The sequence below is a fragment of the Lissotriton vulgaris genome, chromosome 2_1 (assembly GCF_964263255.1).
Source record: "Lissotriton vulgaris chromosome 2_1, aLisVul1.2, whole genome shotgun sequence".
Classification (NCBI taxonomy): Eukaryota; Metazoa; Chordata; class Amphibia; order Caudata; family Salamandridae; genus Lissotriton; species Lissotriton vulgaris.
Window position 1 is genome coordinate 523485115 of NC_141687.1, and position 16891 is coordinate 523502005.

A 16891-nucleotide genomic window follows, 5' to 3' on the forward strand; every position below is an offset into this window, starting at 1 on the left:
GATTTACCACCAGAATGCATGGAAATCATTAAACAAGCAAGACGTCCTACCACCAGAGCATGCTATGCAGCAAAATGGAAGAGGTTTGCTATACACTGTAACAGTAAGCAAATCAACCCTCTGGACGCATCCACTAAACAAATCATTTGCTATTTATTACACTTACAACAATGTAACCTAGCATATACCTCTATCAGAGTTCATCTCGCAGCCATAGCGGCGTACCTACAAAACAGGCAACATCTGTCACTGTTTAAAGTACCAGCAATTAAAGCTTTCATGGAAGGACTCAAAAGAGTCATTCCACCAAGAAGACCACCTTCCCCAGTCTGGAATCTTAACATAGTGCTTACCAGACTAATGGGGCCACCATTTGAACCTATGCATAGGTGCGAAATACAATTCCTCACATGGAAGGTGGCCTTCCTCATAGCTATCACGTCACTTAGAAGAGTAAGTGAACTGCAGGCTTTTACGATTCAAGAACCATTTATGCAGCTACACCAAAATAAAGTGGTTCTTAGAACAAACCCAAAATTCTTACCGAAGGTTATTTCAGCATTCCACATCAATCAGTCAGTGGAATTACCGGTTTTCTTTCCAAAACCACAAACAGTAGCTGAAAGAGCCCTACATACACTGGATGTTAGAAGGGCTATATTGTACTATATAGAAAGAACACAAACTTTCAGAAAGACAAAACAGCTATTTGTTGCGTTTTCTCCCACACATAAAGGCAATCCCATCTCCAAAGCGGGCATTGCCAGATGGATTGTAAAATGCATTCAAATATGCTACTTAAAGGCAAAGAGAACATTAACCGTTCCTCCTAGAGCTCACTCTACACGTAAACTAGGAGCATCTATGGCATTTCTGGGAAACATTCCATTAGATGACATATGCAAAGCGGCTACCTGGGTTACACCGCACACCTTCACAAAACACTATTGTGTAGATGTGCACACAACACAACAAGCTAGAGTGGGACAAGCAGTATTAAAAACATTATTTCAGACAGTTGCAACAGACACGGGCGACCACCGCTAGGGAGAGAACTGCTGTATAGTCTATTCATAATGTACCATCTGCAGCCCATATGCCTCGAACGGAATATGCTACTTACCAGTATGCATCTGTTCTTGGCATAGAGGGCTGCAGAGTGGTACATGCCCTCCCAGCCTCCCCGGAAACCTGTGTCTGTTCCAACATTATCTTATTTAGATACACTTACATGGGCACTCTTATCTGTATTCTACTATACTACTCCATCTAACCCTACTATGGCAAAACAATCTAAGGATGGAGCCGATGCCCATGCGCACTACCAACCAAGGGAGGAGTCACCAAGATACAAAAGACTCTCCAAGAGAAAAACAAAGTGCAATCATCCGAGCCCAACACCAGATGGCGATCTATTCATAATGTACCACTCTGCAGCCCTCTATGCCAAGAACAGATGCATACTGGTAAGTAGCATATTCCATCTGTAAGAAACATTAGTAGTGATGGATTCCTTACCGCCCCCACCGTTCCTCCCCATTCTGCGAACTGATTTCTAGGGTTAAGGTCATCCCTTTCAGGGCCCTAGTTTCAAGGCACCAGTGGTCAGTATCTTCCATGGCTCTGCGTTTTCTGGCACTGAAAGTCGTGTACAGAACTACCGTCAGCATGCAAGGGCGGCGTCTAAGTAGCTGCTGTGACGTCATCTCGGCGACCACGACGCCAACGACTGACGGTGAGCCGCACAACGCCACCTTCCGACGCGCAGGGGTACTACTGACGAAAACTTTTTGGATCCAGTCTGGCGCCTGGGGGTAATTCTAAGGTAAGGAATCTATCTCTACTAATGTTTCTTACAGACTTGTTCATTAGCAGTACACAGTTGTTTGTGCCCACCTGCAGCAACAAGTCAATGGACATCTATTAATTGATGTCCTACCAAATAAAAGATGGGATCATGTTCCCTTACAGTCTTGAGAAAGATCCTCCCTGACACAGACTAAGAATTTTTTTATCTCAATCTCTTCAAACTGTCAAGCTTTGACATGGCCCTCTTTAAGTGCAGTGGCACAGCAGCTGGGTTCTAGGACCTTCCTATTTACCACTTGTTCCAGTTATACTTCCAATTCAAAACTAGGTTGTTGAGCTGGATATCATCAACTCAGTCCTCTCCGGCGTGATGTCTTTTCTTGGGGCTCTGTGGCAGTTATTGGTTACTGGGCAGTATTTTGTGTGGGTGCTCCTAGTTAACACTGGCAACCCAGAGTCACAATACTATTACACTCCAGTTGAATAACCAGGTTACTTCTGTGGTGCGCATGACTTGCTCTGGGGAGTGAGTGCAAGTAGTAAAAGCCTATTCTAGAAGGTGGTAGGGGTTACAAACTAATACACAGTTGGATAACTGTGTTTTTTATTCACAGGTTGGAAATCCAGATCTACAAAGAAAGCAGAGGTGCTAGAACCTTCTTGGGCTAAGATAACCCCTACATTTTTTATAGTTGCTAATCACTATTGAAAATGTTATCCAGTGGGGCCGTGCTTCGGTGAACTCTGGACATTGTTGATATCATTGAGTCCCTTGTTTCTTGCAAAGACTTTTGTATGTAGGAGGTTCAGGTTTGTTCAAGTGGACAGATGCAGGACTCTCAACCACGTCCGTGTGTAAATAGATCCTAGGGTAGCAGGCAGGATAATTCCGTGGGCAGAAACCTGATGTGCAGAGTTCTAGCTCCCAGAAACTAGATGTTCAAAAATGCCTTCTCTCAAAAACTAGGGCTGGGTGGAACTCACAGATTTTCACTCTGCGGAAACCTGCGTAGTTACCTAGAAACTCTGCAAGATTTCTCTGAGTTCTGTGAGCGGTGTGCTGCATACACAGATTTGTTCTCCGCCGGGAGCTTTTTCCGTGCTTTCAAATCTGTGTTAACAGCACCACATGGCATGCCAGACGGCGCTGCTTCTTTCTGCCACTCAAGTAGATTTTCTACTCAAGCGACAGCTTTCTCAGTGGGAACGGTAGCGACCTGCCTGATGACCCATGTTGAGAAATCTCATCGGGAGGCGTTCTAGCGCTAAAAAATCGCTCCAGTAGATGCAAATTCTCGCTTGCTAACTTATTGTTGACCATCCGTCATGAGGAAAAACTGTGGAGGGCAGGGTTTTGCCGGTACTCCGCTGGCAGAGCGCTGTTTTTCGCCCACCCCTAACAAAACTCACCAACCAAGCTGCAGTAAAAGGTGACAAGAAGTCTGGTATCAGTTTGGAACAGCCCATGTCACTGACGTCCAGGAACCAGTTTAGTGGTATCTAATGTCATAGTGGTTCAGCACCAACTATGATCTCTTTAGGGTCCCTAAACTTCAAGGGCTTGCATCTTGAAATCTTCCATTTGAGATTTCTTACTGGTATCTGTAGCTAGAATTAGGCTCTGAACTGCAACTTTAGAAGTTGATATTTCTGGATCTGTAAATGTTATAAAAAGTACAATAAAAATCATTCAGGTTTTGGACGGCCTCTTCCAGCCAACAGGACCAGTTCTCACACCTGGGTTGGGAGGTGGCGATACAGGCACCTCATTTGAACAGGCTGGATAGGCACAGGGTAGGCTTACTAGTTCTTCAAAGACGGGCAACATTCCAGCTTCACAACTGAGTTGTATGCCTTACTTTGGCCTTCCTACTCCTAATCAGCTGGCCTGGACGGATCCTGTAGTTTCTTCTCAAACTTGATCCACTGATATACACTCCACACACATTTGCTAGTCAGCTGGGCCTTGTGCAGGTCTTCTTGGAATCAGCCCAGCTCCTCCTGGCTGGCAGAGGCCAGTTCATCCTTGCAGCAGAGGTGTAAAACAGATCCTCACTGCCCATTCGGGGACCTTATTTATTCATAGGTTAATGGATATCCGTAAAGTATAGGAAACTCAAGGACTCCTCCTTTCGATCGGTAGGGGGCCCGACATTTTCCTTTACACCACTGCTTAGCAGGGACACTCCATGTGCAGGTAAGTAATCTCGCCTGAGGCAAAGACTGGGCCTACTTTGAAGTCAGAGTTAAAAAAGAAAAAAAACAGCGGACGCTCAACTTAAGGTGAGACGTTGTGGTGTCTAGGAATCTTGGGTGTCCAGGCGATCTACTCAAAACTGCTTCAGTGCCTTCCAAAGGGAAACTTGCTGCGCCTACCCTCAGGAAGTTGCATTCAGAATACCATTTTCAAAAGAACTATAACGTGATCCGCCTGTTCTACACCTACTGACACTTTCGAAATGATCTTCTACTTACACAATTATACTCCACTAGATAGATGATCATCAGAATGAACTAGTATGTAATATAGGGACAATACGTTTTCTCATTTAAGCATTCCTGTCCTGTATATCCGTTCTCGCCTTAAATTATCAATACCCTTTTACCATCTTTGTTATCAACCAGACAGGGACACTCTTACAGCTTTGATTATATCTACATGCACTTAAGTTAGTGTAGCAAATATGAGTATACTTATGGCGTCCCAGGAGTGTATGAGTGTCTTTGTACACTTCAAACACTTTCTGCCTCTTTTTGAAAAGGCAAATTTACAGTCCTCCTCTAGCATCTGCATTTTGTAAAACAGGTCCTAATAAGAAACTAATTCATAGTTGAGCATGCTTGTAGAGTTGTGGCATCGGAGGCTAGACTTTGAGGTGCCATAGAGCGTGCAGAAGCAGTGGTCCTGCTGCCCTCAATGGTCATAGAGGTTGAGACTGTTGACTGTGTTGAAAGGTCGTGTTTTAAAGGCTAGCACCATCCCGAGTCACGTCCCTGACCAGCTTACCTGTATACACACTGCCGTAAAACTGTCCCCAGCACATATATTTGTTTTTTTTTAGTCTAATTATTAACACCCCAGTTTTAGATGTTTTGCATAGTTTGTTTTACTGAAAACGTCTATGTTGTCCATTTGCAGGTGATAAGAAATAAGCCAGTAGCACGGCAGGCACCAGGGAAGCGAAAGTGTAACTGCCGCCAGGAAATGAGGACAACACAGCTGGGACCTGGGCGCTTCCAGATGACGCAAGAGGTGGTGTGTGACGAGTGCCCGAATGTTAAGTAAGTGTTGAATGGTAGAATTAATGTGCTAAACATGTGGTATAAGACCACATTTTTTCAAATATCTTTGACAATGCTCGGAGAGGGCTAATTAATGCTACTACAAGGTTTAGGAATGCCAATACAGACTCTCTTACAGTTCCACAGATAATGGCTGTGTTTTTAAATTGTTACAGGGGTAGCGTAAAGCTTTCAAAAATATAATTTTTTCCAATTGTAGTCTACAGGTTCAGTCTTCTCTAACATATACTCACAATGTTGCCAAAAATATAATACATTCACATGACTTCCAAGCTGAAAGCCACTATGGACCAGTTTATGAGGCTATCCTCTACATGTAAAGTTAGTGACAATTACATGTGACAAAAATACAGATATTTTCAATGTTTTAATGCCAGCATTTGTAAAGCACACAGCTACCACCAGAGGGGTGTCCCAGCGCTGGGGGCCGTCGGGAAGATTAAGTGAGCTATTGTCCAGAGTCCCATAGTGCTGGGTTAACCTGTTGCTGGTGCTGGGGATCGAACCTTGAACCCCATGGTCCGGAGTCAGGCACCCTAGCCGCTGCGCCACACCTCTTTTAAGACCATTTATTGTGTTTATGATGCTAGAGGTGGCAGCAACAGAGGAGCGGACAATATATATTACCTTATACAGGGGTCCATAAGCTTTACAATTCGTGCTGGCTCCTTAACACTAAAATGTCCTCTCCTCTGGGCATCTCTGGAAGGAGAAGTGTGTTGATAAGAGTTAGTGTGCATCTATTCTCGGTGTACAACATCTAATCCCTTACTGAACCAGTCGCCGTTTCTTTTATGTTGAGGACAGTTTTGACCCCTTCACAAGACTATCTGATAAAAATGTTTGTGGGTGCAACCGTGTGAGAGGAGAAAGTCCATGTGGGGTCATAATAATGGGCTGACAACCCATCAATCTGCCATCTTTCCATTGAGAATTCTTTTAGAGGAATGGCTTCTTATGTGACTGCTTCCCATGCTCCTTGGCCTGTGCTTGGCACCTGGAAAGGTTCTGGTAAAAATGAGATCCTCCGCTTTGTGAAAGGACTGTAGTAGACCAGCACCAGCTATCTTTGCAGATTGATTAGCAGACAAGCTAAGGGTCTGGCCTGCTACAGGAGGGAGAAAACGCTGCCCGTCGCCAGCAGAGATTGGCTGAATCCGAAGAGCAGCTCTACTTGCAGAAAGATGCCCTCGGTGCATAATTTGTGGGGGGAAAAAAGAGAAGTTCTGGGGCTTAAAGTTTTGTTTTGAAGCCTGCAGCTGGGCTACGAAGTTGTGGGGGGAGGAACGTGTACTAAGGCTATGAAGTCTTAAGTCCATCTCATGCCACCTCATGCCTCTTTAATCTATAATCAGACCTCCCCTTCCTCTGTAGCTCTCTTTCAGGTTCTATTTAATCCCTGCTTTCTCTCCTTATAACTGTTTCCCTCCTTTCTGTCCCTCGGTCTTTCTCTCTTTTGTGTTTTCTCTCTCTATCGCTGAATCAATGTCCATTAATAAGTGCCAGGCCTCAAAAACGAAAGTTGGCGGGCCCCACCTCCACCCACCAGTTCAAATTAAGCTCTGGATGTTCTGTTTATGATACTATCTTTAGCTATTTCTGTTTGTATGTGTAGTGTGGCATGTTTACTGAAATATATAGCACAAATAATGTTCTTTTAACTAAAGTTAATGTTCTATTAAATTTGATAAAGCATGCTATGATTTGCATTCCTGAAATGTGTGCAAAATAAATAGTACTGCTGGTGTAGTGAGATTGTTTGAATATTAGCTGCAATTTTGTTTAATTTATTGAAGCATATATTCTGGCAACTAAGTCACTATAAAATGTGTCATGTGTGTTTATTTTTCTGCTGTAACTCAGGCTTGTAAATGAAGAGCGGACACTGGAGGTTGAAATTGAGCCTGGTGTTCGAGATGGCATGGACTACCCATTTATTGGGGAAGGTTCGTAATTAATGAAATTTATATTGTTCATTATATAATAACTCACTAGTATATACAACTCAATTTTGGTGAAATTTAGCCATTCTATTACAATCATGCTACAGTAGCTACGATTCTAAACAATGTGGCCATTGAATAACTTTAAAACGTCTTGGAAAAATATTATCTACTCAACCAACTGTATGTAGCTTAAGGCCAGACTGCATCACTGAATCCCTCCTCCCGAGTGTTTGGGACTAAGCTGTCTCTTATGGAGATGGGGATTGCTTCTTCATCCGGTGCAACATCTTAATTTAAACATTTTTGAATGATTTTCAATCGGATATTACCTAAAGTAAAAGAGTTCAACCCGTGTCCAAACCTTTTAAAATAGTCCATATCCTTTATGACCCCACTACTTCATATATAATGTATCCCCAATTGCTGCAACCTGTACTCGGTCCTTTTTTTAAAAAAAATCGGAAGGCTTGGAATACTTCTAGATACAGACAAAATAACACATTAATTTTCTAATGGTGTGAGCATGTTGCTGCCAAACGTACTAATTAAGATCAGAAATGATTTCCCCGTAATAAGAGCTATTGTTCTGTAGGTTCAAATTTGTCAACCTCATGCAGACTGCTCTCATATTTACCATCAATTCATTGAAATATATCAACAAGGAGGAAAATCACAATTACATGGGGAGCATGTTTTTGGCAAAAAATACTTTGAAAAGGAAATTGTCAATCGTGTGAAATATTAAACGACTTCTTTAATTCGTCTGACAGATAATTCCTGGTAGACACTGCATTCTGACTATTGCAACTCTTTGTGTCTGTGCCTCGGACAAAGTGCACAAACATCAGTGGTAGGACAAGAGACTAAAAAATATATATTGGGCTCATACTTCATGAATACAAACCAATATTAAACACTTTGGGCCCTATGTACAAAAAAGCTGGAATAGCTTTTTCCTAATTGTGATTCATACCGAATCGCAATTAGGAATTCGCAATTACTAATGTAAGAAAACGTACAATTATTAAATAGCGATTCCTAGGGTTCGCAAATCAACCCTACCTCATGAATATTAATGAGGTAGGTTGCCGTTTTAGATGGTAAACTACTGGGTGCATCAGACCACCATGTTTCAATTTTATTTTTAATGCATCCTTTTTCCTTAAATAAAAAATTGGATGCATTTCAAAAAAGAAAATTAAATGTTTGTTTCATTGTTTAAGAGCAGGCAGTGGTCCCTGGGACTACTGCCTGCTCTTATAAAATATTTATTTTAACATGCTCAAGGGGAAGGTGTCTCATGAGTTACCCCTTCCCATGTGCAAATGGGCTACCACCTCCTTCCAAATGTCGGTAAAATATTATGGTTTGCAATTGGTATCCGGTCACAAAACATTAATATATACCATTTAAATTTGGTATTTTGAAGGTACACCCTAAACACGCCCCTTCCAAATACCAAGACGTTATGTATGTGCAATTCCGCATTTACAATTCGATAACGTGTTACCAAATAGCAGTTTGGTATTTATAGATCCCAAAACAGTTTTTTGCGTTCGCAGAGTGGCTAATAATGCCAATCGGTCCGTTTGCGACCGCAAACAAGTTTTGTACATCTGGCCCTTTGTCTCGTACACAATTGCCTATTTGACTAAGACCCTAAGCTACATGACAAAAATTAGCGACCTATGACCCTGCTCGCAGGCAGGTCGCTCCCCATGCTGCACGACTCTGCCTGCATTGTTTTTGCCTAATCTTGTATTTTTCCCCTGTGCCTAACTTGCTTTCTTGCCCAGTCTTGTTTTTATTCCCCTGTGCCTGTACTTGCTTTCTTGCCCAGACTTGTTTTTATTCCCCTGTGCCTGTACTTGCTTTCTTGCCCAGACTTGTTTTTATTCCACTGTGCCTGTACTTGCTTTCTTGCCCAGACTTGTTTTTATTCCCCTGTGCCTAACTTGATTTCTTTCCCAGACTTGTTTTTATTCCTCTGTGCCTGTACTTGTTTTCTTGCCTAAACTTGTTTTTCCTTCCTGTGCCCAGTTCTCCTGCGGCCCCACCCACTTTCCCCGTCCCTGCGGCCCCACCCACCTGCAATCCCATTCGCCGCCCCGCTCCCGCCTCCCAGTTGCTCCTCCCTCCCACATCCCCTCATATGGAAGCCGCGCAGCGGCCGCTCTCAGCGGGCGCGCTGCTGGCGCACCTAAGGCAAGCCTGTCTGTGCCCGTCCGTGCCTGGACCACGCCCAGCACCAGGACCCCTGGACACCACAAACGCCACGACACCCGACACCGCTACGATGCCAAAACCCTCCACGCACTCCACAACGGACAATCACACACCTGCTTCCTGGCCGCCCCAAAGCGCACCCACGGAGCTTTCACCTGCCGGAACTGCAGCTTCACAAGAATCCGCCCCACCATGCTGCCGACCAGGAAAGAACCCAACCACCTCAGATGCATCCTTCTCAACACCCGCTCCGCCCGAAAACATGCCTCTGAACTCTGGGACCTACTCGACTCCACCTCCCCAGACGTCGCCTTCCTGACGGAGACCTGGCTGAACCCTGCCTCTGCACCCGACATAGCCATAGCCGTCCCGGAAGGCTACAAGATCACCCGCAAGGACCGCACCAACAGAGCGGGAGGAGGAATCGCCATCGTCCACAGTAACACTCTGAGTCTCGACCAACACCGACGACACCCTCAGCACCACCAAACACCTGCACTTCCAGATCCACACTGACCCCCAACACCACCCTCAGAGGAACCCTCATCTACAGACCGCCCGGACCCCCACCACAGTTCAGCGACTCCATCGCCGACTTCGTCAGCACACACGCCCTTGCCTCCATGGACTACATCCTCCTCGGGGACCTGAACTTCCACCTCGAGAACAATGACGACACCAACTCCACCACCCTGATCGACAACCTAGCCAACCTCGGACTCAGACAACTCGTCACAACACACACCCACTCCGCCGGTCACATGCTTGACCCCATCTTCTCGGCAAGCCCTCACGTCTCCTTCAACCATACCACCGAACTCCACCGGACCGACCATCGCTGCATCCACTTCACCTTCAAGAAACCCAAAACGCACCACCGCACCCAACAGATGCCTCACCGCTGCTGGAGCAAAGTCACTGAAGACCAGCTAACCACCACCCTCGCCCAGAGCCCACCCGCCGACCATACCGACCCCGACACTGCCGCCCGCAACCTCAGACAGTGGATCAACGACTGCGCCAACACCCTCGCCCCGATCAAGAAACTCTCCAACAATCATACCAACAAGAAAGCCAGCTGGTTCACTGAAGACCTCCGGGCCTCCAAGCAAACCTGCCGAGAGCTGGAGAAGATTTGGCTCCGTGAACGAACACCGGACAACCGTACCGCCCGCAAGAATGCCACCCGCAGACACCATCACCTCATCAGATCCGCCAAAAGGGCCTCCTTTAAAGACCGCCTAGACAACAACGCGCACAACAGCAAAGAGCTCTTCAACATCGTGAAGGAACTCTCCAACCCCAGCTCCAACACCAACGACGTCCCACCCTCGCAAGACCTGTGCGACTCGCTGGCCACCTTCTTCCATCGCAAGATCACAGACATCCACAACAGTTTCAATGCCACAACCGCCCCGACAACCACTGAGACCTCCACGACCACCATCCGCACCAGCCGCCTGCTCTACTGGACCAACATCAACGACGATGACACCATCAAGATCATGAACGCCATCCACTCCGGATCTCCGTCAGATCCATGCCCACAGCACATCTTCAACAAAGCCAGCACATCCATCGCACCCCATCTCCGGAAAGTCATCAACACCTCCTTCGAGACAGCAACCTTCCCGGAGAGCTGTAAGCACGCCGAGATCAACACCTTTATCAAGAAACCCAAGGCGGACCTCAAGAACTTCCGGCCCATCTCCCTGCTCCCGTTCCCGGCAAAGGAATTCGAGAAGACAGTCAACGAACAGCTGACCCGCTACCTCGAGGAGACCTGCACTGGCTCCCGGTCAACAAGAGGATAACTTTCAAGCTCCTCACCCACGCACACAAGCCACTCCACAACACCGGACCAACGTACCTCAACAAACGACTCCGCTTCTACACCCCCACCCGCCAGCCCCGCTCCGCCGACCTCGCCCTCGCTACAGTCCCCCGCTTCCGAAGAGCGACCTCAGGCGGCAGATCGTTCTCCCACCTCGCCGCCAAGACCTGGAACACCCTCCCCATCCACCTACGGCAGACCCAAGACCTGCTGACCATCAGAAAACTCCTCAAGACCTGGCTTTTCAAGCAGTAGCCGCATTCCCCACCCCAGCGCCGTGAGACCCTCACGGGTGAGTAGTGCGCTTTACAGATGATATGATATGATTGATTGATTGATTGAGTGATTGAAAATATCTTTGTAAGCCACAAAACTGCAAACTATTGGTCTCTTCTCCTTCAAGTATCCTCAAAGCGTATCCAACATCAGATCTCTGTTTCTGAAGAGTTTTGAGCCTCATTAGCAATGATGTAATTTATTTCTAAGTGTTGCAGAATGTTACATTTAAAATAGCTAAATAAAATGTAATCTTATCATGTAACGTGCTTAAGATTTTCTTTTTACTTTGTATTTTTATAGGTGAGCCTCATGTTGATGGAGAGCCTGGTGACCTACGTTTCCGAATCAAAGTTCTCAAGTATGTGCAGGTTAATTATTAGTGTCGTAATCAAAAGTTATGTTGTTTAATAGAATGGTCAAAATAGATTAGATTTTTGCAGTCTATTCAAACTATGAGGCAGATGCACCTTACCTTACACAAATGTTGGAGATGCACATACTACTTCCATCAAATGTTGGATCTAGAATTGCCTAAAAATGTAAAGGAATTCTGGTGTGTCAATAGGAAGAGGTCTTTTATCAGAACCGGTTGACATTAATAGGAAACATACAGTGCCCTTTGCTTGGACAAAGCTGCTGTTATGCCAGTAAAACTTGAGAATGGCTAGTTAGTTGCCATTACTGCAGCACGGACAGGTGAACAAGCCCCTAGTCAAACTATAAGTGGGTACCATTGTGGAAAACTAATTTTGCATCTCTGATCTTTCATTATGTTTTTTGCTTTTCAATGAGGCTCTTTCAGCACATTTTGGCTTGATATACAGGTAGGTTATCTCATCTTCCTCCTCAATAACATTCCTGCTACCTGAGTAACATAGCTAACATCAGAACTTTTTTAGGAAATAATTGCCGCAAAGGAATTAAGGCTTCCATAAGATTTTCACAGTATCCGAAGCATCCTTAATGGCTGTGGGTGAAGGGGATTATTATGATCGTAATAAGTATGAGAGGTTCTAAACCAGTGATACTCAAACAATTGGCGGGGGGCGCTTCTGGCCCTCTTGTCCTTTACATACGGTCCTCTGGTGAATTTGTATTTGTATCAGTTATTTAACAGTATGGTATCCTGGTGCTAAATTGCCAAAACTCATCAATGAGAGCAGATATCATGTGAAAAAAAAGTATAGCTTCAGTAGTCCAAAATGTCCTCCCTGTGATTAGTTAGGGAAGATCCAAGTTTTAAGGGCCTTCCAAAACTTAAGCAAGTTAGTCTGGGATTTTACTTGGGATGGTAACTTGTTCCATAACTGCCGCTTTAACAGTAAGGGTGCGTCCCCCTTGCCGCACTTTGCTAAATCTCTGTTCTTGGGCAAAATTTGGGTGTGGTTGAACGAGTTGACCTTCCATGGGTGAATTTCCTTAACTTAGCCTGCACTGGGTTTGGTATTTTGTTATTCAGTGCTTTGAGAACAATATAGAGTGATCTGAAAATAATTCTCTATTTTATGGGTAGCCAGTGGAGATCTCTAAGAGCACCAGAAACAGAGGTGTTCCGAGATCTGTTTAGTATAAATTTGGCTGTAACTATATGGACGCGTTTCAATTACTTTAACACTTAGTTAGGGGCTCCCATAAGGAGGACATTACAATAGTCCAACCTACTGAGTATTACGCATCTAGAAATCAGGGCGGTTACTGATCTCCCACCCTCAATTTTGTATCTGAACATTGTGGGTTTTAAAAGATTGGCTGAGGAGGATCTAAGAGGGCGTATAGTAACATAGGGTGTGAATCTAGATGTTAGGTATTTAGGTCCTGAGGCCCTGAAATCTCTAAAAGTGATGACGAGTATCTTAAATAGTACTCTTTTATGGATAGGTAGCCAATGCGGTAGTTTTAAGGCTGCGGAAGCTGAGGAGTGGCGTGGTAGTCTCCGCACCAGACGAGACTGGGTGCTGCATATTGAACTGTCTGGAGCATGTTGAATATTATCTTGGTAGCACCCACATAAAGGCTATTGCAATAGTCTAAACTGGAAGTGATTAGGGCTGCTGTAGCAGTTTTCCTAGCTGTTATTGGAAGAAGTTAAAAAAACTTTTTCAGAGATTTAAACAGCTGAAAACATTTCCCAACCACTGGTAATGCTTGTGGGCGGAAAAATAGAGTTGAGTCAAATTTGACCCCGATTGATAACTACCTCCACCGATTGGAAGGGGTTATTGGGTGGCCACCAGCGACTGGGGGTGAAATTATTAGCTTTGCCTAGGAGCATGATTTCGGTCTTTTGTGTATTACACTTTAGTTGGTTCCGCTTCATCCAGTGTATAACCTCTGTTAGATAATATTGGAAGTTTCTTCTGCATTGCCAGGGTGATTAACAACAGTCCTGCCCCTTAGAACCAAATATGGCCCAAAATCCTCCCCTAGAATCTGCAGGACATATAGATAATCCTGCTTGGCTATTCAAGAATTAAAAACTCTACTCTTCACTCAGGCACTTATGACCATTTGTGTCCTCACGCGAAAATAATCAGGAATTCTAAGGCATACTTTTCCAGTTTCCAGTTGCCCTGGACCCGGAGGACTGGATGTAGCGTTGGACTTGCAGGACGCGTATTTCCACATCCCCGTCCTGCCGGCCCACCAGCGTTACCTGCGGTTCACAGTATGCCACGAGCACTTTCAGTTTACTGTGCTCCGCTTCGGCCTTACCAGCACCCCACGAGTGTTCACGAAAGTGATGACGATGGTCGCAGCTCATCTGCGCAGATTAGGGGTTTCAGTCTTCCCCTATCTCAAATATTGGTTGTTGAAGGCAGGCTCGCCCCAGACAGTGTCTCCCACCTCCAGACTACGGCTGACCTCCTGCACTCGCTAGGGTTCTCCATCAACATACCAAAGTCACACCTGTGCCCCTCTCAGAAGCTCCTTTTCATCAGGGAGGTTCTGGACTCAGCGCAGTTTCGGGTTTATCCCCCCGAACAGCGGGTTTGGGATATTCAGGCTCTGATTCCGATCTTTCAGCCTTTATCCCGTGTCTAAATCAGGTTGACGCTGCGGCTTCTGGGGCTGATGGCCTCCTGCATCCTTCTGGTGCATCACGCCAGGTGGCAGATGCGGGCTCCGCAGTGGGACCTGAAGTTTCAGTGGGCACAGCATCAGGGCAACCTGTCCGACCACGTCCTGATCTCGGAGGGCACTGCTAGACAGTTGCAGTGGTGGCTCACGGACCGCGATTGGTTCAGCGGCAGATCTCTCTCCCGTCCTCAACCGGAGCACGTAGTGGTGACGGACGCGTCCCTCCTGGGATAGGGAGGCCACATGGGAGAGAGGAAGATCAGAGGCCGCTGGTCTCCGGCGGAGTCCCGGCTCCACATCAACCTTCTAGAGCTGCGGGCGATCCAGCTTGGACTGAAAGCATTCCTTACCTCTGTCCGGGGAAGTGTAGTGCAGGTGTTCACGGACAACACCATCGCCATGTGGTACTGCAGCAAACAGGGCGGGGTGGGGTCATGGACCCTTTGTCAGGAGGCTCTGCGCCTCTGGCAATGGCTGGAACACCAGGGCTTCCCCCTGGTGGTTCAACACCTGGCAGGTTCCCTGAACGTCAGAGCGGACGAACTCAGCCGCGGTGCATGATGGATCACGAATGGCGTTTGAACTCGGGCATGGCGCAAGGCCTCTTCAGCAGTTTGGAGAGCCTTGGTTAGATCTATTCGCCACCGAAGAGAACACGCAATGTCATCAGTTCAGCGCAATGGAATTTCCAAGGCAGCACTTCCTCGGAGGCGCTTTTCGTCACGAGTGGAGCTGCGGTCTGTTGTACGCCTTTCCGCTTATACCACTTCTGCCCAGAGTGCTGAAGAAGATCCAGCGCGACCGGGCCCAAGTCATCCTTGTGGCTCCGGACTGGGCACGAAGATACTGGTATCCCGAGCTAGTCCGCATGTCAGTCGATCCCCCGATTCGTCTGCCTCTTCAGGAGGACCTTCTGTCGCAGCAGCAGGGAACGGTCCTCCATCCGAACCTGTCCAGTCTCCACCTACATGCGTGGAGATTGAGCGGCGACAGTTGAGGCCATTTGCTCCTGAAGTCTGTGATGGGATTCTAGCAGCCAGGCGTCCCTCCACAAAATCGGTATACGCCTGCAGTTGGAACACATTTGTGGCATGGTGCACAGCAAAGGCTGTGGATCCTCTCTCTGCCCCTCTTTCAGAGGTTCTCCTTTTTCTTCTTTCACTGTCAAAGGCTACCTTTCTGCCATTTCATCCTTCTTGAGGCTTCCTGATCAGCCTTCTCTTTTCAAGTCCGCGGTTGTAAATAGATTTCTTAAAGGCATCACGCACATGTTTCCTCCTGTTCCTTTACTGATGCCTCAGTGGGACTTGAACCTTGTTCTTGCCTATTTGATGTGCACTCCTTTCGATCCACAATTGTACTCTTCGTCTTTTAACTCTTAAGACTGCATTCCTGGTTGCCATCACCTCTGCCAGGAGAGTGAGTGAGCTCCAGGCTCTATCTTCTAAGCCTCTTTTCCTTCCTGTCCGTCCAGACAAAGTTGTCTTGAGGACTCGTCCTTCATTCCTGCCCAAGGTGGTTACGGCCTTTCACATCGGGCAGTCCATCACCTTGCCCACCTTCTTTCCGCCTCCGCATCCTTCCAAGGAGGAAGAGAGGCTCCACCGTCTGGACCAAAAACGTGCGCTCTTGTTCTACCTAGATCGCAAACGCCAGTTTCGGGTGGATGACCAACTCTTGGTTGGTTACGTAGGCGCTAGGAAGGGGAGGGCAGTGCACAAACTGATCATCTCTCGGTGGGTCGTGTTGTGCATCAAGGTCTGTTATTCCTTGGCGAAAAAGGAGCCTCCTGTTGGGCTGCATGCCCATTCCACTCAGGCCACGGCGGCTACTACTGCCCTGGGTCGGGGAGTCCCCTTGCAGGACATCTGTCAGGCAGCTACGTGGGCCTCGCTGCACACGTTTGCTAAACACTACTGCCTGGACATCCAAGTCTGGAGAGATGGCTTTTTCGGCCGTTCCGTTCTCCAGGACTTTCTGGTGTGATCTTGGTTCGCAGACCCACCACCGGGGTTGGTATTGCTGGGATATCTATTCTAAGGTAAGCCGCAGACGACGCCTACCGACGCGCAGGGGTACTGCTACACAAAACTTTCCGGATCCAGTCTGACGCCTGGGGATATTCTAAGGTAAGGAATCTAACACTAACTACTGTTTCTTACAGATATATTGTTACCGAAGGTAAGTAACTTGTGCAACAGGATTGCCTACAGAAAAAAAAACATTTAGTTTGGCTAAAAGCGATTTTGAAAGCAGTTGACTCATCTAGAAGGGCGAAGCCATTGAAAATATCTTGGTAGTGGATTTCTCATCCTCATCTAGACAAGTGAAGATTCGTTGGACTAACTTTACCAAATTCACCTAGAATGCTACATTCTGTAGTAGGGGATCTCTGCGTATAGTCATAATCTAGTGC

The 16891-nt window shown here is 46.4% G+C and overlaps 1 protein-coding gene across 1 annotated transcript in view; it reads left to right on the forward strand.

Moving 5' to 3' along the window:
- Positions 1-16891, forward strand: part of DNAJB11 (DnaJ heat shock protein family (Hsp40) member B11) — a 183018-nt gene that overhangs the window by 126984 nt on the left and 39143 nt on the right. Inside the window, exons 5-7 of the mRNA XM_086955452.1 lie at positions 4949-5091; positions 6976-7058; positions 11698-11755. Coding sequence (XP_086811578.1) covers positions 4949-5091; positions 6976-7058; positions 11698-11755 — 284 coding nt within the window. The remainder of the gene's footprint in view (positions 1-4948; positions 5092-6975; positions 7059-11697; positions 11756-16891) is intronic.